This window comes from Cyprinodon tularosa, unplaced genomic scaffold (assembly GCF_016077235.1).
Source record: "Cyprinodon tularosa strain WSP-4 unplaced genomic scaffold, ASM1607723v1 ctg673, whole genome shotgun sequence".
Taxonomy (NCBI): Eukaryota; Metazoa; Chordata; class Actinopteri; order Cyprinodontiformes; family Cyprinodontidae; genus Cyprinodon; species Cyprinodon tularosa.
In genome coordinates, this window is record NW_024039422.1 from 207,208 (window position 1) to 228,421 (window position 21,214).

The 21,214-nt window shown below is 38.1% G+C and overlaps 1 protein-coding gene across 1 annotated transcript; it reads right to left on the reverse strand.

The window, feature by feature from the left end:
• Window positions 1–736: 736 nt before the first annotated feature.
• On the reverse strand, window positions 737–19,496 carry LOC119771464 (transferrin receptor protein 1-like). The gene is made up of 19 exons (XM_038267436.1): window positions 19,373–19,496; window positions 15,696–15,733; window positions 15,340–15,541; window positions 13,593–13,794; window positions 13,104–13,241; window positions 12,789–12,873; window positions 11,305–11,424; window positions 11,106–11,201; window positions 10,886–11,025; window positions 8,711–8,874; window positions 8,508–8,627; window positions 6,997–7,082; window positions 6,842–6,905; window positions 6,701–6,768; window positions 6,548–6,615; window positions 5,683–5,773; window positions 4,200–4,433; window positions 3,874–4,023; window positions 737–1,210 (listed from the first exon to the last, which is right to left on the reverse strand). The coding sequence occupies exons 2-19, from the start codon at window positions 15,726–15,728 to the stop codon at window positions 998–1,000; spliced, it is 2,274 nt and encodes a 757-aa protein (XP_038123364.1). The 5' UTR covers window positions 15,729–15,733; window positions 19,373–19,496; the 3' UTR covers window positions 737–997.
• Between the last annotated feature and the right edge of the window lie 1,718 nt (window positions 19,497–21,214).

The window sequence follows — 21,214 nt, forward strand, 5'->3', positions numbered from 1 at the left end:
CTGGGAAACACTGTCCCCGATAAGCTGTTCCACCTTTGAAGTGAAATATGAGAGGCACTGCTCCCGATAAATACACACAAAACAAACAAACACACACAAACATACAGTAAATGGTAGGCAAAAACTACCGTCACTGGTCATTATGGGAGACACTGCTCCCGATAATGGAGTTTAATTATGGAAGGCACTGCTCCCGATAACATCATCAATCTGATAAGTGCTCCAACTTCGACTGTGCAACACAAATAAATTCTCCACAAATTATATCCTAAATTTAAATGCAGTTTCTGATTATTCTGCACAGAATTATGACACTAAATCTTAGCTTTAAGTATCAGAGAAAGTTTGGAAAACCCAGTTTTAAATTTAGTGCAATATATCGAAATCATTTCTCTCCAAAATGGCATCATGTCTCATGGGTTTAGAGGCCTAAATGTGGAAAATTGTATAAATAAATACCAGGAAAGTGTCATTCTAGCGTTATCCGGTGATCCCATTTCATCAGCAACAGTAAGGGAGTCATTGTTGTAGCAGATGCTGCTGTGGCTTTCGACAGTATAACTGTCATAATTATGGAAGGCACTGCTTCCGATAATGCTGTATAAAAAGACAAACAATAAATATAGTGGGCACTGCCACTGATAAATATGAAAAACAAACTAAAGCATAAATAAGGTTTCAGTGCTTTGAGGCTTTGTGTGGGTGGAGTTTGATGAGAGGAGGGGATTACAGCATTCCCCCCCCCACCTCAGGTGTTCTTTTATGGTTCACAGTTTTTTTTTTTTTTTTTTAGATATTATTTCTCCCTCTTCATGTAGATCTTACTCAAATTCAGAGGAAGAAAACCAATCAAATATAAACCCTGGTTTCAGAAACGATGGGATCTCTGATGGTCAGTTTGTGCTTCAGGTATTTAAATGTGGGAGCACTATAATTAACCTTTAAGCAGCTTTATGCTCTCTCTTACACACATACATATGGATTCCTGTATACAGCTTTAGATCTCGTCGTCGATGTCCCAGACGTTCCCCACCATGGCGTTGGCGCATCCCTGCAGGTTCCAGGTGGCCAGAGCCAGCTGGGTTTGGAGCAACTCAGGGTCTTTGGCTTCGGCGATGGACGCCAAGGTGTGGTAGCCGTGGCCGAAGATCAGGTGACGGAAGGGGGTCTCGACTACGGACACGTAGGGGGAGAGGAGGGAGTGCTCAACCTGGGGGAAGGAAGAGAAATCTAGTTCTATTGGAGTTTAGAAAGATTTCCTCTTGCAGCTTTAATCTTTGTTTTAAACTTGAATAACTGATAATCAAGTTTAAGATTCATTTCTGAATTAAAGCTTTGACATGAATCTAGTCAGGCTGCACATCATATAAAAAAGCACTCATCACAATCTAATAGAAATCTGCAAACTAGAATGGGAGCTTGTTTCTCACTAAGGATGCAAGTTATCGATTCACTTTCACTTTATTTTTTTAGCAAATAATCCAACATTAAACAACAAAACAACATCAAAACAAAACCAACAATTTACCGAAAAAAAAGGAATAGGCTGACGCAAAGCTTATTATTGCCTACCCTGTTTTATACTTACAACCTACCAGGCTCTTTACTGCATATATAAATATTCAAATCTACATAACATATGATTTTATCATTTTACATTTTAAAGCCCTTTTAAAATCGATCGCCAGATCACTCTAGAAAAAAAAACTATTTTAATATCAATGAGTTATTATTATAATAAATTGCTGTATAGTTGATTATTAGACTTTTTTTCTATAAACCTCAGTTTTCTCTCGTATGAAGGACATTTCCATTACATGAATTTCCAAATATTCTTTTGAAATATGCAATTTATTGCGCCAGCTGTGTTAAAGGTATAAAGGACAATCGTGCTCTTCCCCAATCAGCCATCTTTTTCTGCGCATGCGGACTTTCAGGCGTATATCTGTGGTGAGCTACGGTTTCAGACAGTCATTGAAGCTCACCTTTCTCACCACGGTTCTTTGAAAAGTATAGTATTCGAGTATAAAGTGTATGAGAAGAAAAGAAAGGCCTCAGAAGAGGCAGATATTTGCTTTCACAGCAGCCCGCTGTCGCTACCCAACTAATAATAAAGATGGGGCAGGCACCGCGCAGTGCAGGAGGAGTTACGTGACCGACGGGGAGCAAAAAGTTCACAGGTAAATTCCAGAGTGCTAACTATGTAGTGTCAAAGCACTTCGACTCTTTTAAAGTTATTAAAACCACAACTGGAATAAGATACACACCATGTAGAGAGTTAATTTAACATCAATTCAGAGTGGGACCAAATGCTCTCTGATTGGTGTTAAATTTAACTCTTAAAGTGTTTCTTTAACACTGCAAAATCTGTCCAAATGGTAAGTTAACATAGTTTGCTGTAAAATCCACTATATAGTCTATACTACACTGTATAGTGATTGTGGGATTTAGTGGTTAGGGTGGACGTACAGGCACAGCAAGCTTGTATGAGTTATGAGAAAAGCAACTTTTAAACAGAGCGTACAGGAGGAGAAATGGGCTCATGCATGCTCTCACAGCGTTTAATAGGCTTTCCTCTAGGAAGCGGGTACAGGGTTGTGCATGCATTTCTTTTATTGTTTTCTAAAGTGGAGAATTTCTTCAGAAATTTGCAAAAATCCTCCACAATACCTTTAAATGCTGACTAACTACCGTATTTTTACGACTATAAGGCGCATATAAACGTCTTTTTTTCCCCCTCAAATTGTGCGGCGCGCCCTATAGTGCGGTGCGCCCTATGTGTGTTCTTACTGCGGACGTTTGAGACCACTATGAGAACGTTAAAGGGGGAAGTGTGGGCGTGGATTGAGTATAAAAGAACAACCAACTGGTACAATCTAAACTGCAGGCACCAGGAAAATAAAAGCGAACATATTCTGTCGGCAGATTTCTGCATTTTAAGTTAATTTATGCGTCAATAAACTGTTTCAGAGGAGTGATCACAGCGCTGTGTCATCAGCGATGTGTCTGTCTCACGGCCAGCTCCCAGGTTTAAATAATACTTTGTAATAAATACATGAAAAAAGCACAAACATACTCAGTTTTGCTCCCGCTCTATTTTTAAATACGCTGTAGAGGTATTTAAACGTAGTAGAGGATATTTACCGGTATATAAAACCCGCGCCCTATAATCCAGTGCGGTTTATGTGTGTGTTAAATACAGTAATGGCAGGGTTACGGTTACGGTAAGCAAAAAAGTTACATGTGTTTAAGTTAGATCTATTTAGAAGAAACAAAACAGAAACCTGTTTGATTACTGAATAAAAAAGATGAATAAAATATGTCAAACACTAATGATTTCTGAAGTACAGAGATATAAAACTATGAATTAAAGACAGGGTATGACACCCCGACACAGTCAGACTATTAACCACTTTGTTTCCATGAAGCTAACTGGGATGTAGCTCTATATTTTTAGTGTAATCCAGCATTTAGTGCTAGGAGAGACTTTTGTGCTGTTAGCATCCCCTGAAAACGGTGGTTAAATGGGAGCCATTTTAGGTTTGGGTGTTTATATTTACAAAGAGACTATTCTAAAGTTCATTCTGCATCCCATGAGACAATGGAAATAAAACAATCTAGACTGTGGATTGATTCCTGTTTCTTGCTATAGCATGCCGCTAGCATTATCCCTCTTGCAAATACCTGTAAAGCTCAGATTAGGAACATACAGTGATACCCTCTAGTGGACGGCGGTGATATTACAACACTGAAAGAAATTCTAAGCATATGTTATTAATTAGTCCAGATGGAATACATTTTTTTTTATCTAACAGGCCATTAAATCAACAGTTAATAATTAGTCGATTATATGTTTACAAGCCTATAACTTACCCTCATGATCCTGTCGTTCAGGATACGAGCGGCTTCATTATCAGTCATGTCTGTGTTGGAGATGGCATTGGCGATGTCATCAGCTGCACGCTTGTAGGCGCCGCGTGCACGGTTCAGCCAGCTAGGACTGACATCCTTCAACTTCCCAGCCTGCAGGATTAAAGGTAACAACACACTATGAGCACTTTGCCATGCCAAAGAAAGGCAAGTTTATCTCTAGAACACAATTCTGTGCAAAGACAATTCAAAGCCCTTTATATAAAATGAATAAAAAAATACAAGATATTGGGTAATATAACATCAAATTCTAACATGAGAAAGATCACCTGTGTGAGCTGGTTGACTTGCTTGTAGATCTGGAGCACAGATTTGGTGATGGGGCCGTAGTATCTGCCTACGTCCAGATGGAGCAAGTGGTCGTGGACCAAGCGCAGCGTCATTAGGCCGGCAAACTGCGCTGCTGCAGCTGTGACGTTGCTGGTGCGGTGGTTGGTTTTGTAATTCAGGTGATCCATGTTGTCCAGGGCGGTGCCGTAATAAGGGTACGAAGCAGTCTTAAACTGAAAACGGAAACGCAACAATGAATCTCCACAAATCAAAGCTGACCTTTTAACTATAGACAAAAGCTTAATAAGCATCTTTTACCAACAGTAATTACACTTTAGTAACGACCACTTCAATAAGCTAAAATTAAACTACAATCATGCAGTGTTGGACAATCACTAATTATATAATGATTTCAAACAGTAGGTAGGGATGTCCCAATACAACTTCTTCATTTCCAATATGATACAGATAAGGCAGCTTTGAAAACTGGCCAATGCCCATAGTGACTCGATATGATACTAGCACAAATCATACCTGCTTTTATTCACTTTTTACACAGTAGAATGTTAGAAAAGGTCTTATCAAGTAATATTTTTTAAAAACGGGGAACAAAAGTAATAAAAAAAAAAGGTACAAAAACTTTGCTCATGAAAATGAACCAATGAGCTACAGAAACTTTAGACAGACTTTTAGATCCTGGCCGATAAATAATACTTTTTTTGGCTAATATTGGAGCGATATGCAACATCAAAATCAGACTGGGAAATCCCTAGCATTAAGAGGCCATTTTGTTTCGCTGTTATTCTCCATATTAGGTAATATCTTTAATAATGCGATTATATTTTTAAGAAAGGGGCATCAACAGACTTTGTTACTATTTACTGCTCATTTCTTTATCTTTCTTCCCAATAGGAGTTCAGTCTTCATGTTTTTCATTGTGACTTTCCTATGTAAAGGCAATAAAAGTGTAGCTTCTTCCACAACTTTTTGTCCTGCAAAGGGTTTATGGAAGTGCAGCCAGTGACCCATTTCTAGGAAGTCACTGAAAGAACTGCTGCTACCAGGAAATAAGTGTATTTTTTCCTACCCAAAGAAAGTGATCCTGATCTAGTTACTCTGGGATTTTTTTTCTTCAAAGCTATCATCTGACCATTCAACCCCCAGCAGGTAGCAGCACATAGACACTCACACCCAGCCTGCTAATAAATAACTCAATAGAAAGGCTGTATTACTTTGATATCATGACCTAACATTAACTTTTGCATTATGACCTAGATAGCACTGGTTTATTTGATTTCATGACTAAATCTGGTTAGGGTTTTATTTATATTTCAGTAACAGACATTTTGGAGATTTTAATCGACAACAGTGTCGGTTATAGAAGAAAAAAGAATGGATAAAAGTGTCGCACCTGCGTGAAAATCTGCTTCTAAAAAAAACCCCAAAACAATAAAGCTTTTCTGATTTGAACAGAAGACTTACATCTTTTGAAATGAAGTGGAAGGAAATGGAGGGAATGCCAGCAAAAGCCAGGAATGGATAAGCAGGATCCTCCATCGACATGGGCCTGAGACTGCAACCAGAAAACATCATTTAAACAAAGAAATAAAAAACACTTTGTTTGCATATTCTCTATTAATAAAGCTTTTGGTTTTAAAATCTAGTAGAGAACCAACTCTCTTCTGGAAACAATGTGGCATATGTACGGCCACATGCTTATATTATGAATATATAAAATGTGCTGTGGGTTAGTAAACAAATTAACTTAAAGTCAAACTGTTCTTTGAAACACATTTTATGGGAAATATCTGCAAAAAAGGTAAGAAATATTCCCAAAGAAAACTTTGATTAATAGAACAAAAAAAACACCAGTGATACAATTAGCGATGCTAATAATCCCAAGAATGTGAAGATTGTCTTCTATTCACACGTTACATTTCTTTGTTGGTCCGATCGTCTAAACATTTCTCATAAATAATAAATGACTTCCTGTTTCCTGGAGGTATGAATATAATTTGACAGAAGAATTCCTTTGATGCACATGTGATTTTAATGAAAAAAAAATAATAATAATAATAGTCCATTCCAATTTAACTGCAACATAAACTTATTCAAAATTAAAAGCCATTATTAATTTTATATCTTTATTGCTTAGATGACACATGCTCATTAAAGCTGACATTCAAAGGAATGTTCTGATCATTTTTGTAAAATAATAAAACTGTACTTTTTTTATTACATAAAATCGACTAAAGTATAATGAAATTTATTGTGATTTCATTAAGGGCCATTGTGAGCTTTAGTCATTTATTTCCAGTAGATTGTTTTAGTTGGACATTCTACTTACACTTCAGTCTCCCATTTCTGGGCTCCCATTTCATTATAGATTGAGGACACTTTTTGAGGCATTTTCACCTGCAGGAAAAAGACAAACAAAGTTGAACCAATCAGCCCCAGCAGGTCTGCAGAGCATCAGGCTCATCATCAAGTTCTGTTTTACCTCCTTCATGGTGCTTTCCATGAGGCCGTACAGCAGCGGACTGGCAGAGGCGATGAAACTTTCGCGACCTGTCAGAGACAAGCTTCATCAGCTGGAACCACTTCTAAACATGTTCTTTTTTTGGCGTGGTATAGGACTTACCCATTACTACTCCATCCAGGTTTATGTATGTGACGACATTTTGGTCAATCGAAGACATATAACCCTAGAAAAAAAAAAAAAAGAGAGACATTAGCAAATTTTATCCCCAAGCAGGAAGCTCAGTTAAGCCCAGTTTTATCTCGTGTGCTTCTCACCTCCAGCCACTCTGTGGCGCCAACGCTACCAAACTCTCCAGCGCTCCAGCTGGCAAAGATAATGCTTCTTTTTGGCCTGAACCCATCTAAAGGGGAAAACGTTAAAACATTTACGTCAACAAAATAGGAATACAGGCAGAGCCGCAATGCAACGCTCCTCATTTTAGTTTAGGTGGAAGGTATGGGGGACAGAGAAAGGCTAATGTAACATTTAAATCATGCAATTGAGAAGCTTTTTGTAATAGCATATTTTAAATTCAATTATTAAAGAGGAATAATAAATTGTATCCATTATTAAATACTGGAATTTGAAGATGTATTTTCAACCCCTTTTTCTAAATAGAAATTTAAGTTAATCAGAAATACTTTTGCACATCACACATTTAAAAAAAGTTATTCCTTATTCCATTTCTTAACTTTTATTTTAAAATTTTTAAATATTTTTTCTTTTTGCTTTATCCTCTCCATCTTCCTTTTCTATTACCTTTCTGGTCCCTGACCTCACTGAAAATTGAGTTTTGAGGGAGTTCCTCCTCAGATGTCACCAACCCCCTCATTGGTCATTGTCTTAGGCCCCGTCCACACGAAGTCAAAACGAACACGAAACGCTGATATTTTCCAAAACGTTTGCCATAAAGACGGAGACGTAAAATAAATGTGATCGTCCACACCAATGCATGAAAACGCTGCAAAATGTATGCCAGGCCTTTAAGTGGCGCTGTGGTGCCAAAGCAAAAATAGGCGACGAAATGTTGGGCATGCGCACTAATATTTATACATGGTTGCCCTGCGGGTCCATTTTCGTGGTTCAGTCAAATTCAGGTGCTGAACTATGTCGTCGATATTGCTCTGTTCTTCCTGGAGATATTCCAGAAGAAGAAGATTCTGTTGTAAGCCCGACAGCAGGGTGAGTAGCGTGAGCAGCAACCATTTAACACAGTACGGCGCCATTGTTGTTGTGATACTGTGTTGCGCATGCGTGTTTAGAGGCGACGCTATGACGCATGCGTGTAAAAAAAAAAAAAACGCGGTTAGAGCTTAAAGATGGAAACGCGAAAACGGCGTTTCAAAATCTTCCCACTCTGAAGGCTGAATAAAAAGAAAATCGTTTACAGAACCCCGAAACGCCGGCTTCGTATGGATGAGAGGCTGGTTTGGTGAAAAATTTGTGCGTTTAGGCCAGGGTTTGGCTTCGTGTGGACGGGGCCTTAAAGTGTGGCTAACGAAACCATAAACATTATATATATAGATGCCTAATATTTATATAAATATATGGCACACATTAACTGATTAAAGAACAAGTGTTCTCATTTGCATAAATATCATCCATCCATTTTCTGTCACGCTTTATCCCCAGCGGGGTCGTGAGGATGATGTGCCCATCTCCAGCTGTCTACGGGCGAAAGGCGGGTCCGCCCTGGACAGGTCGCCAGTCCATCGCAGGGCAACACAGAGACAAACGACCATTCATATGTGCGTTTGGAGGTTTCTTCTTGGATAACCATTCTTACCTTTCTCCACCATCTCATGAAACGTCTTGGCCAGCTCGATCAGCACAGAAGCACCAACAGTGGCTTTGGTGTAACCTGCCCCCCAGGCGTCCCTCTGAGCTCCCAGCACCACATAACGATCTGCATATTCATAATAAAAAACTCTGCTCAGTAACTAAGATCCTTGTAGGAACCAAAAACACAAATAACCAGAGAAAACCTACCAGGATCAGTAAATCCTTTGATCACTCCGAACACATTGTGAATCTCCTTGTTGACCAAGATGTTGTTCACTTCAACAGTGATGTTCTGAGTGCCGCCCAGGCTGTAAGCCACAGACTTCAGCTCACCCCTGAAATCACTGCCTCCGTCAGGACCACCGATTTTTCTGAGAAAGAAAAAGAGACGTCAACTTTATTCAAATAAAGTTACGGTCAATTTAAATATTTAGTCTTGATGTGGACTTTAAAGTGATTTATTTAGACCAAAACTATGTCAATTTTCAATATTCAGAAGATATCCAAAGTTTTGTGACCAGTCAACTTGTAACCAGTTTATTTACACTTCTGTCACGGCCCGAAGAGGTCTGCATTGATTTTACCAGCACTAAGCAACTTTGGGGAGGGTGGCAGTAATCCTGGCACATGTGCAGGAATACAGTAGAAAACTAGACCCACTCACAGGCAAAAATGACTTTGGCCACTGGCGGGCCAATCACAATGCAGAGATGTGTTTTGAATTTCTGGATGCAAAGCTTTTGAGGCCGTGACGACAAAGCTGCGCGGCGCTGGAGAAAGCACAACAAGGAAGATGGCAACAACTATTGAACCGTTCTCGTTTGACTCAGCTTTGGAATCAGTTTTGGAAGGATTAGACTTGGGGTTTTCGTTAAAACGTGAGCAGGAAGAGGCTCTACGCTCATTCATTTTTAAGAAGGATGTATTCGCCGTTTTACCGACAGGCTGTTTGTTTACACTCCCCCACCAGCTTTCTGTCGCGCTTACTACATCACAGTCAGTTGCGCTCATTGGTCAGAGCGCTGGCCAATAGGCACAGACATGGTTTAAAAGACAACGGTTTGTTCTCATCAACAATCTTCCGATGCCTCATTCATCGGGGCCAGAATAAATCACACATTTAATCTCAGATTTAGTCTGGTTTATCAGGCTACACACTATCATCTTTACCAAGCTAGTCCTCATGGGAAATGCAGTCTTCTTCAGGAAAACCAATATAGCTTTTCCCCACTGGGGGGAGCCACTCAGACAAGACAGAGTCAATTGCAGACTGTGACAGTTACTATGAAGAAGGGAGTCAGTTGATTTCCTTAAACCTAAGAACACTAGATCTACTGAAAGGGTAAAACCTCAAAATTCCCCCAAAATTTAAAAGTTTAATGGTCAAAAATTGCACATTATTAGATCTCCTAGCAGTTCATAGATCCCCACCAGGTTTTGGGATAATTTCCAGCATGTTAGACAGCTGTTTTTAGCCTCCGGAAACAGGCCATCAATATGAAACAGCCCTCTCAAAGCTCAGCAAAATTAGAATCAAGGTCCAGTGCCAGGAAACGAACACCCCTTTCCCACTGACAGTTCACTGACGCATGTCTATATGGGTAAACGATTTGGCAAGCAACGTCCATTAAAACCACCTCGGCTCTGATCGGCATGCAGTGGGAAAACCAGACGCGGGTTGACTCGCTAAATTACGTGACACCATTGAACGCAACGTACAGATGTCAACACATCGCGCCGGCCGCTTCTGATCCAACAAGCCGAAACTACTTTGTTTACATTCGATAAACATGTAGCAGCTCTGGTGGGAGGGATTTGGACAGATATAAGAGTTAAATAATAAAGAATACCGACTACTCTCTGGCTGCCGTCCACGTTGCTCTCCATTATTTACTTCCCTGATTTCCGTGGCACAGTCGACATCAACGCTCACCCAGCATGATGCCGTCATCAGACACACAGCGGTGGGGGACAGCCGCCACACAATTTGCCAGCAGCGGATCAGACTTGGCTTTTTTAAAAGAGCCAAAAGCCGATTGTTAGCAAGTCAACTCAGTTTTGGAAAACCCAGAGTGTTTTTTTGGGAAAGCGATCAAAATTAACTCCTCCAATTCTGTACGGAATAAAAGCTTAAGGCTCAGCATTGATAAAAAAATATTGCCAAAAGCTGGTTGATGGAAAAAAAAAAGCTACATGGTGGAGTTTGAACTTGCTAAATTAAATTTAACAAAATCGGGTGTTCAGTGGTAGTTTTAATTAGTAGTTAAATATATAAGCCTGAAACCTGAGAATCCAATAATTCCCACTCAGATAAGAAAAATTCTGTTTTTGTTTTCTTCATGATTATACTGTCATTTCCTGCTTAAAGGTAAAGTTTCTCACTTCAACAGAGCTGCAGCCGAGTTGGCGGTGATGGTCTGGGCTGGGATTTCAGGCAAGCCAGCTGACTCTGTGGGGGCGAACTGGGTGTGGTTAAAGGATGGGAATCCTGGGGTGTAGGGGTCCCCAGAACCAAGATGGACCTGAAATTAAACAATAAATAATTAATGATGGAAATTTTCTTATAGTTGTGTATATTTGATTGAATATGTTAAATACATACATGTCCGTAGAGTTCAGTCTCTGTAACCACGTTGTAATCTTCAGTGTCGAGGTAGATCAAAACAGCAGAAGCTCCCATCCTGGCAGCATTGTCCACCTAAGAGACCAAAATAGATCCTTATCAAAACATTCCAACACCTTCCTCAAGAAGACATACGATAAATAACTTTGTGTCACAACAGTAGTGAATCCAGACATACCTGTTGTGCCAAAGTGATCTTTCCAGCTCTCAGCAGCAGAACAGAACCTTTCAGATTAACTTTCCGCTGCACGAAGTCCAGATCCTCCTGACGGCCGTAGTTTCCATACACCAGAGGGCCCTATAGACGCAGACAGCAGCAAAAGTCCCAGATGAAACATATAGCAGAGCGGCTACATCAGGTTAAGCTTTTTAAACACCAGAAGCTGAAAAGCTCTGATCCGTTGGTCCCTGATAAACAGCTGTTAGCAGAGCTGCTGTGGTGGCTGGTAGCTATGCTAATCCATGAGCAAACCTCTGCTTTTTCAATAAACTATAATGCATTAATGTCTTTTTTCTGTTTTAGAGTACAGTGCTGAAGTTGAGATAAATAGAAAGTTTTTTTTTTATCCTGTTTGGGAAGACAAATACACATTTAATTTCACTAAAGGTGAGAAACGTACTTCTGTGTAATTAAACAAAAAATCTGGCAAAAGCTGCAAGGGTTGCATTTACAGAAATATAAATATTATAAAAAAGGTTTAAAAACATACCGTAGATGTCAACTTGAAACATGTCCTTTCCTTTCTTTTTTTTTTATACAGTTGTTTTTATTTTTATTAAAAATTTTTTAAAACAAATAAAATCCATCTATTCATCATCTTTTATTAATGTTTCTGGTATTATCAGAACTAATGGCAATATATTCAACATTGAATTGCAAATGTGATTTTTTATTGTCTGATAAGTACTGAATATAAAAGAAAGTCACTTTTATTTACTGAATCTATCCTAATATTATTCTATTTGAAAGCAGGAACTAGTATACAGACGTGCTATAATAAATAAAATGTTTACTAAATGTCTCTGGTATGAAACTCATTAGTGTCATTTATGATGCAATCATTTAAAATGCAATTATTTTCATGTTAGAATCTTTACTTGCATTTATCTGTCCATTAAACAAAAACACTGGAAAAATACAGCTAGAACATCAAAGTATCATGACAACATCTAATCAGCAGCAATAAAACCTAATTGTTACCTGATAAAAATGTTTTTATTATTTATATTTATAGAAAATCAAAGCATCACCGTCTCAGTTCGGTGGGTTTTATGGTGTAATTAAAAGAGGAGGTTTGAAAATAACGACCAAATCTTAGATGTAAAACAAACACCTAAAGTAGTCCTTAATAGAAATTTGTAGGCGATTCAGAATTTGAAGATTTAATGCATGTCTAATAATAACCAAACCTGTTCTGTAACCGTTTTAAATGTCTATAAGCCAACTGGCTGGTTTAGCAGAGCAAAATCCAATTTAACATATTTAAACCTTCGTAATGAGGTCTAAATCCTGCAGCCGAGGTGTCAGCACACCTCTAGGGTTAAGACCGTCTCAGATCTCTAACTCTACAGCCTTAGAAGCACAAACATCACACCCAACCCCTGCATCTGGGAGGGAAAACAATAATCCTCAGATGTTTTTGGTTAAACATTAATTCTGACCTCGACTCTGCCAGGTTTGCTGTAGGCCAAATATCCTTTAGGTTTAAAGACGTCAGAACCAAAGTAAACAGTGTTGGGCATCTCGCTGTAAAGAAGAAAGAAGAAAAGGCTTTTAATCTGTGATTCTATTGCAGAATTCCTAAAAAACCTTGTTTGGAATGAGTTTCTAACAAGGAAATAAGCTTAATGCCATTAATGCTTGTAAAATCTAAACGTGAAAATGCAGCATTTGTTTGATTTCCTTTGCTGCTTTAAGGAAATCGAACAAGCTGTGTGGTTCAACGAAATAGAAACAAGAGAAATCAAAAGGCAGACCTGTTGGGCATCTGCAGCTGAACGTAATGGATGTCGGTCCAAGGATGCATCCCCAGAGTCTGGAACGTCGAGAAGATCCCATTGGCCAGTTTCATGTCTTGATCACTTCCTGCTGACCGGGTCGGCTCATCGAATTTCCTGCAAAGAGAGGATGTTTTCACTTTCTTCTTCCAGTCTGGCTTTAGCACACAAACTTATCACAACTCTACACATTCTGCAGCCTTATGACTTATCTATACAAATATAAAGTTTTTTTTTTTCCTCTTTTGAAATGTCTTCAAATTTGTATCCAGGTATCAAACTGATTGTGTTTTTTTCGGGGAATTTGATGCCCTAAATATCTTTCAGATATTATTCATTTGAAGAGTGAGGTTTCCGTAATGAATCGGCTTGCAGGCCTCAGTGTTTGCATGCTGAGCTCTTTTCTCAGTTTCAGTGTCAGAATAACCAAATCAAAGTAATCTGAACGGTTACAGATCCAGAACCTACTTAAGAGTCTGTTCAAAGTTGTTGCTGCTGAGTTTGCCTTTCAGGAGCCGAGTGAGGTCATTCCAGGACAGAGAGGCTTCTGGAGGAGGCACAGCCTGCGTCGGAGCGGCTTTCGCTGGAGTCGTGGTTTCACTCTTCATCCCCTGTCCGCAGTCAGGCTCCACCTTGGGTTTATGATGGCTGATGAAACCAACTAGGTAGCCTGAGGAGAAGCAGTCAGGGCAAAAGACATTCAGCCAGTTATGATGAGAGCAAGACAAAAATGAAAATAAAAACAAAATGGACAGAATTTAGGTTTAAATAACTGTATGCCTCAAATAACCCAAAGAGAATAAAAATAGAATCTGTCCCAATAATTATTAACCTAAAAATTGGAAAAGTGGAAACCTTTGTAGCATGATGGTGTAAAAAATAATAATATAATTTAACCCTTTCTGAACTCAATTGTTGGCAATGCAACACATCAGGCACTCAGTTCATCTTTAATGTAGTAGACTGTAGGAGTGAGTACTGGCAATACACGCCATGATACTTGGGTCATGATATCAGATCACGATATAATATTTTACCCAGCTATTAAAATTAAATTTATGGATAAAAAAGAAAGTGCTGTATATGTTCCTAAGAATCCATGTTGTCTGGGGTTTCAGTCTCAGGCCGTTTCTCAATAAGTGTACTTGTGCGTTCTGATGTGCTCGTGCACTAGTGAAACGTCATCAGCTTCGACCCTAGTACTCCAATTCACAAGAACAGCAGACCAAGACGACAAAGTCCCCAGATGTTGTTCTCGCCCCTCCCTATTTACCCAGCATGCATCAGAGCAGACTTGTCCATTCTGGAGATTGACATCTGTCCCAGCATGCACTGCAGCAGCAGCAGCTTTCAATGAGGCGCTCCATTCAAAGTTAAAAGTTCTCTTTTCTGTTGCTGTTGTTCAATAAAAGTACATTTTAAGATGATTTGAGGTGAGAATATTGTACTTTAAAGCATCACTATATGGTCCATTTACCGATTTAATGCGTAATTTAAAAATAGATTTCCGAAGTTGAGAGGAACGCAGCAACCAGTGGAGCTCTGAGGCTAACGGCGGCCATGGCTAACCCGTCTGCAGCAGCCCTCGCTCTGCATGGCCGTGTGTGAAGGACCGCTGGCTCTGATGATGATTTTTTTGTTTTATTTGTCAAAATGTTCATTTGATTTGTGTTTATCTGACTGTGTTCATTATTATTCCCCCACGAAATGAAAAAAGTAAGAATGTATTATTATCTAGAGACTATTAATAACAGGAGGAGAAATGCAGCTCTAGACGAGCTGAGCGTGTGGTGAGGTCACTTCTACTCCAATTGACCCATATTTATACTGCGTTCTCCCGCTCTCCCCAAGTCTATACTTTTCTGTGTTCTTCTAAAGAACATACTTAGTGAGGACACGAGTCCGTACTCATGTTCTAGTGAATGGAGAAACGGCCTCAGCCTTCTACTGTGACTGCCTCAACTACAGAAATGGTGCTGCACCGCACAAGGGTCTAGGTAAATGTTTTTTTTTTTTTTTATCGACATTAGGAACTAAAAGATCCATATTAATTATTTATGATTATGAATTCATTAATAATATTATTAATTAATTAATAATACCGGGCAGCCGAAAATCATGATATATATCGCCAAATCAACTTCTGTCCCACACTCCTAGTTAACTGTATCTCACAGCCCCACGTTTTATACTAATAAGGGAAAAGGTAACGAACCGGCGACAAAAATCATGAGGAATCCCACGATCATGAAGGCAACGGTGCGCCTGTTGTTGCGTGGAGGCGCGGGCCTAAAGCTGGGCGAGCCGGGCGCCTCCGCACCGTCATCCACAGCGTAGTCTGACAGGTTGACTTCGGTGTGCCTTTCGCTGTTCTCAGACGGCTGCAGCGTGAACCTGCTGTACCGCTCACTCTTCATCTGCAGGTAGGCGAAACAAGAGCACAGAGCTATGATAGCAATGCGGGCCCCTGATGCCTCCAGCAGGAGGATCCACATAGTCAACATGAGCTCAGGTGTAAAAAGAAAATATCAAACAGAAAATACAAAGTGAAATTTGCTTTTTAAAACTCACCATGCTTTGAAACGCTGATCTAACCCGCTCCATGGTTCCTGTTTCAATAGAGAAAAAAGGTCATGGAGCTATGATGTAACAAATAAAGGAGAGCAGGCAGAAGCCCCAGGTGGAGGGGAGGACGTGAGGCCAAGCATGACTGCTTTTTCCACAAAGGGTGGAGACCGTTTTTTTTTTCTATGTAAACCTGCCTATTTCCTGAGACCGAGACAAAATCGCATAAAACTCTGTTTTATACACACAGTTCTGTTTGTACATCATATAATGTGTGCCTTGTTTAAAGGGTTCAGCTGCTTTTTACTCAAACTAATGCTGTAATTATTACTGAAGGACCTTTGATCAACTAACTGATTACTCAGTGATTCAGCACACATAAAAACATTAATCATGGGGCAAATTTAAACTGAATTATGGCTTTTATAAACAAACCAACACTAATATGTTCAAATAGTTTTAAATGAAACCTTTCTGAGAGCTTGAACTGTTAAGACGAAGAGCATGAAATGTTCTGAGCTGTAAGGGCATCAAAGATTTCATTTATAAGAGCTGAAGGCAAACTTTTATGAAACCCAAAGACCGTTTATTGAGTTTAACATTTAACCTTTCTAGGAATTAATACATCTGGTGAGGCGAATCAAAAATGCAAAAACAAATCAATATTTGTGCTTTATATGTGAACAAACTGGGTACAATTTAGGAATGCAGCTAACATATGCCCATTAGTTTTCAGATTAATGATCAGAAAGTGAGGTTCCTTAAAGAACTTTTTTTTTGCAGAATTAAACCAGGTGAAACTAAAATGTTTCCGCTTGTGCAGTTCTAGATAGAATTTTTTTTTTCTTTAATGCAAAATAATTACATTTTTTCACAATCTTGATATAAATCCTGCTCTAAGTGGGTTTCCCTGTCAGCTGTAGCCAGGTTTTAGAGTCTCTATACTCCAGTTTATAATTAATGGGTAACTGAATTAGGTGACAATTATTTTAATAATCCATAATCACGATTAATTCGATTAATTTTTAGCCCTGGTTCACTTTATCATACACTTGATTTTGATTAATATAAAACAAGCTGATTGACTAGAAACCCACTAGAGGAAAATCATACAAGCCGAACACTGACCGGTTGGTCCAAACAGGACGCATTAAGGATTTAAAAATGTTTTACTTCAAATCATTAATAAAAAAAAAATGAATCACAGTTTTATACTGTTCAGTATCCTTTCAATGAAAAGCCAAAATTTGCCCAATTTTGACAGATAAGTAATAAAAGAATGTGGTAGTTTTGCTATTGAAATGTGACTGTAGTTCATTCTATTGCAATATGCTTTACAGCAGTTAATTAACTTTTCTTTGTTCAACTATCAGAAAGTCTGATCCAACTTATTCATATCAGTAACAGTTAACTGTAAACATTGACCAGAACATTAAGAGTGTACTGCAGGTTTCTGCAGAGAGGATGTAGTTTTGAGTCTAACAGAAACGATAAAAAGATTAGCCCCGCTGTAAACATTGAAACTGGAAAACCAGCGGTGGAGCTGGTTTATAATGTGCATGTTTCTAAGACATTACAACACTTCTGTTGGGTTGCTCTATAAAAGCCTGGAACTCATCGCTAATCCAGACATTTGAAATTGAGAACGCTTCCTGGATGGGAAGCGAAACGTCTTTAAACTTGGAAAACAAAGTCCAGTGGTTTGTTTTGAACTTTTTGCAAGAATTAATTGTGATGAATCAATTATTGAAAATAATAATTAACTAATTTAATAATAATTCAATCGTTAACTGTAGTACAGAGACTCTGACAGAGCGACCCACTTAGAGCCGTAATTATATGAAATATATAAAAACTTTTTCGGCTGTCAATATGTTCCATCCAGATTGAAAATAAAACAATTGAAAACTTTTATTTTCACTTGGTTTAATTTCATAAAAAGTCTTCTTTAAGGAACCTTTAGCTATCTGATTATTAATTGATTAATCAAAAAAATAATAGAGAGAATAATTGATTTGCAAAAATAATCATTATTTTCAGCACTAGTGAGCTGTCATTTTACTATTTTTAATTATTTTATTTTCTCTTATTATACTATATTTTCTTTTGCTCTATTGCACTTACAAACTTATTTTTCTCGCTTCAAAGGAGGCACATATATCCCAGAAGGCTTTGTGCGGAGCACTCTTTTCGCAAAGCATTATGGGATTTGCTGTCACAGCGGCCCGCTGTCGCCATAGGCTGTAGCTAACTGACAGCAGCAACTAATAACAAAGATGGTGCAGGCACTGCACAGTGGAAAAGAGTAACTAAAATCAGTGATCATCTGTCCGAACAGTCAGTTAACTGAGTTCACTCTAAAGTCCACTATATAGTCCTCACTAGGTGTAGTGATTGAGGGATTTAGGGGTTAGGGCGGACGTTCGGACAAAGTAAGCTTGTATGAGCTATGAGAACAGCACCTTTTAAACTGAGCGTGCACACAGAGAAATGGGCTCCTGCCTGCTTTTGCACGCGTTTAATAGAGCATGTACAGAGTTGCGCATGTGCATTTTTTTAAGTGTAGAGGGCAAGTCTTTTTTTAAAATTCGCAAAAATCCTTCACTATACCTTTAATACAAAGATGACACGAGATCCAGCAGATGTGTAAGATTTTCTTTTTCTTGTTATAAAAAACTACAATTGAAGTATGAGATAATAATGGAACTATTGGAAAAAGATTGATTAACCACAAATACACTGGATTTGTCATTGACCCCACCAAACTGATTGTCATAGTGCTGACATGCATGAGCCTGATAAACAGGTTTTGTTGATTTCCATCAGCTCTAAGGCTGTAAGGTGTGGCTGGTGGGGGTCAGCATACCAGTAATCTCCCTCCTGACAAGAACAGAAGCAGGAAATAGTTTGAACTAACTGGAAGTTACAAAAGATAAGAATAATTAAAAACAAAAACAAAAGTTGGTTTAAATAAAATATGATGGCTGAAAATTTCTGACCTGCTGATCTTTATTCTTTACCATGACTAAGCAAACTATGCCTGGATGTTTATGTTATTATAGGTTCCCCACAGTAAAACAAAGAGAGGAGATAATTAAAAGAATGCCAACTGCAGGTTTGATCTATTAATATGCAATACACACTGTTTTTATACATTATTACAGAACTTAACATCCATATTATTAAGATGATTCTAGCCGTTTGTGTTTGGACTAAATGGTAGCCTATATAAGAACATGGCTATACCTTTACTACAGATACTATTTATTAAAAAATAAAACATAAAAAACTGGTTTATTTGCATCAAAGAGCTGCAGATCTGAGCGCTTCCGGTTGCATCATTTTGATGACTTTACGCACCGAATAGCTGCTAAAAGTCAAGGAGGAAGAGATTTTTCATATTTCTTATCAAACAAAGGACGTTCAAATAGGAGTGATTTTTTAATTAAAGCGGGAATCTGACGGACAATAAAAGCTAACATACATTTTAAAGTAGCAGCTTTTTCTACATTTGTAACCAAGGAGAGAAAGAAATAATCCTAATTAGGTTAAAACATGATTTAAAATGTTTTTCTAAAGCTTTGCTCATTTGTCCCCAGATTAGTTAAGAAAAGCGAGCGGTGCTATAAATATATTCAAAGCTGTAATAGCAAACAATTATCAGCAAAAATGGGATTTCTCACCTCGAGTCGCCTTGAATGAGTGTCCTCCTAGCCACGATGGCTGCTTCCTTATCTTCTTCTAGTTCTTCTTGGTGACGTCAAATGGTGGTAGGCGAGATAAACTTGCAGTACCGCCACCTACCGGTATGGCTTGTGGAAAAAAGATGACTAAAATAATAAGATTACCGATATAAAAACTATTCATCATTAACAATATCCTAAACTTGTATGTCTTATTCTTGATTTAATAAACTATATCCACCTTCTGTCCCTGTTATCCTTAATTTTTTTTACAGTAGTGGAAAGTAGGAAAGAACACTTACTTTTAACTTTCACTCCACTACATTTCAAAGTCAACTATTGTACTTTTTTCTCCACCCCATTTCGAGGAAGCTGCTAGTTCCTTGTTCCTGCTGGCTTTGTAATCCACTGTTGCTATTTATTTTTTTCTTAAAATGCAGTTTCATCATGGCAGATTGCTGCATTTAGGACTGAATTAGGACACCACTGTTTAGAGATTTGCGAAAAATTCCACAAATGTGAGAAACTCAGGGCTGATATTACCACTGGTGTCAAAAATACACACATTTGTTACTTAAGTAGAAGTATACATACTGTAGTTTAAAAACACTAAAAGTTGTAGTTTCAACTTGACCTCTTTACTCAAGTAAAAGTGAAAAAGTATGTGCTCCAGAAACTACTTAAAGTATAAAAGTATAAAGTAAAAAAAAAAAAAAAAAAAAAAAAAAACAGCCAGATGCCACTATATGAATTGAAAGCTCAATTTTTCAACTGTTTCGAAAAATTGTTTTAATTAGAGCCAACGATGAGGGAGGTCTTGTTGGTCTCCGTCTCCCGATACACTCTCGCCTGTGTCCGACCTTTCAGACATTTCAACGTCTTTTTCTGAATCTTACATCATAACATGACATAGACAATTCACCCTTGCAGTGTGAAGAACACCTGCTGGCTTCTGATCATTTCCTTTAGCTAACCAATGAGTGTTTGCGTTATATGACTCATCCAATTACTAGTTTTCACTAGATGTGGATGGCGCCAATTATCTGCATTGGATGGCGCACATGACGTGAAATAAATATTTATAAACATTAAACCGAAGCCAAGAGTAACGAGTAACGTTTGTTTTAAAAATGTAAGGAATAGAAAGTACGGATACTTTTGTGAAAATGTAATGAGTAGAAGTAGGGGAAAAATAAGTAATGGAGTAAAGTATAGATACCTAAAAAGTGTAATTAAGTACAGTAACAAAGTATTTGTACTTCGTTACTTGACAACTCTAGATATTACCTGTAGTTTATTATTTTATTAAGGCACTAGTTGTTGCCATGTGGCCAGGTTCTGTAGGATGAGTTCTCAAATCAGAGTTCCGGTTTCTTTGTGATAATAGATTCAACCTTAAACTTCTATTTTTGTAGAGAAAGTATAAGAATCAAGACACTCCTGTTTTCTTTTTGGTTTTTGTTAAAAAGAAATAATAATCAAATTAGATATTTGTGGCAGCTTTTATTAAGTTCTTTTCAGGTGGTGACGAATTGGTAGCAGTGGTTCTATGCATCAATACATCAAGTGGTTTCTGGAAGTTACAAGGTTCTTTAAAATTATACAGAAATGTACTAGTATTAAAAATATAATTTGTATTTTTTAATACTTAAGTGATTTTAAATGCATGTACTTTTGAATACTTAAGTATTTTCAATACTTCATCTGAGTAAATGTTTAACTGAGTAACTTTTATTTGTAGTTCAGTAAGATTTGACTGTTAGTATCAATACTTTTATTCAAGTACCACTGTTGAGTACTTTGTCCACCACCGATTTTATTTCACCTTCTAACCTATCTATA

Coding starts and splice junctions, on each gene's coding strand:
- LOC119771464 (XM_038267436.1), bottom strand. CDS start 15,728: ATGGAGCGGGTTAGATCAGCGTTTCAAAGCATG. Junction 13,242..13,592: donor AACTTTGAACAGACTCTTAA/GTAGGTTCTGGA, acceptor CTCTCTTTGCAG/GAAATTCGATGAGCCGACCC. Junction 6,769..6,841: donor CCTGGATGGAGTAGTAATGG/GTAAGTCCTATA, acceptor TGTCTCTGACAG/GTCGCGAAAGTTTCATCGCC.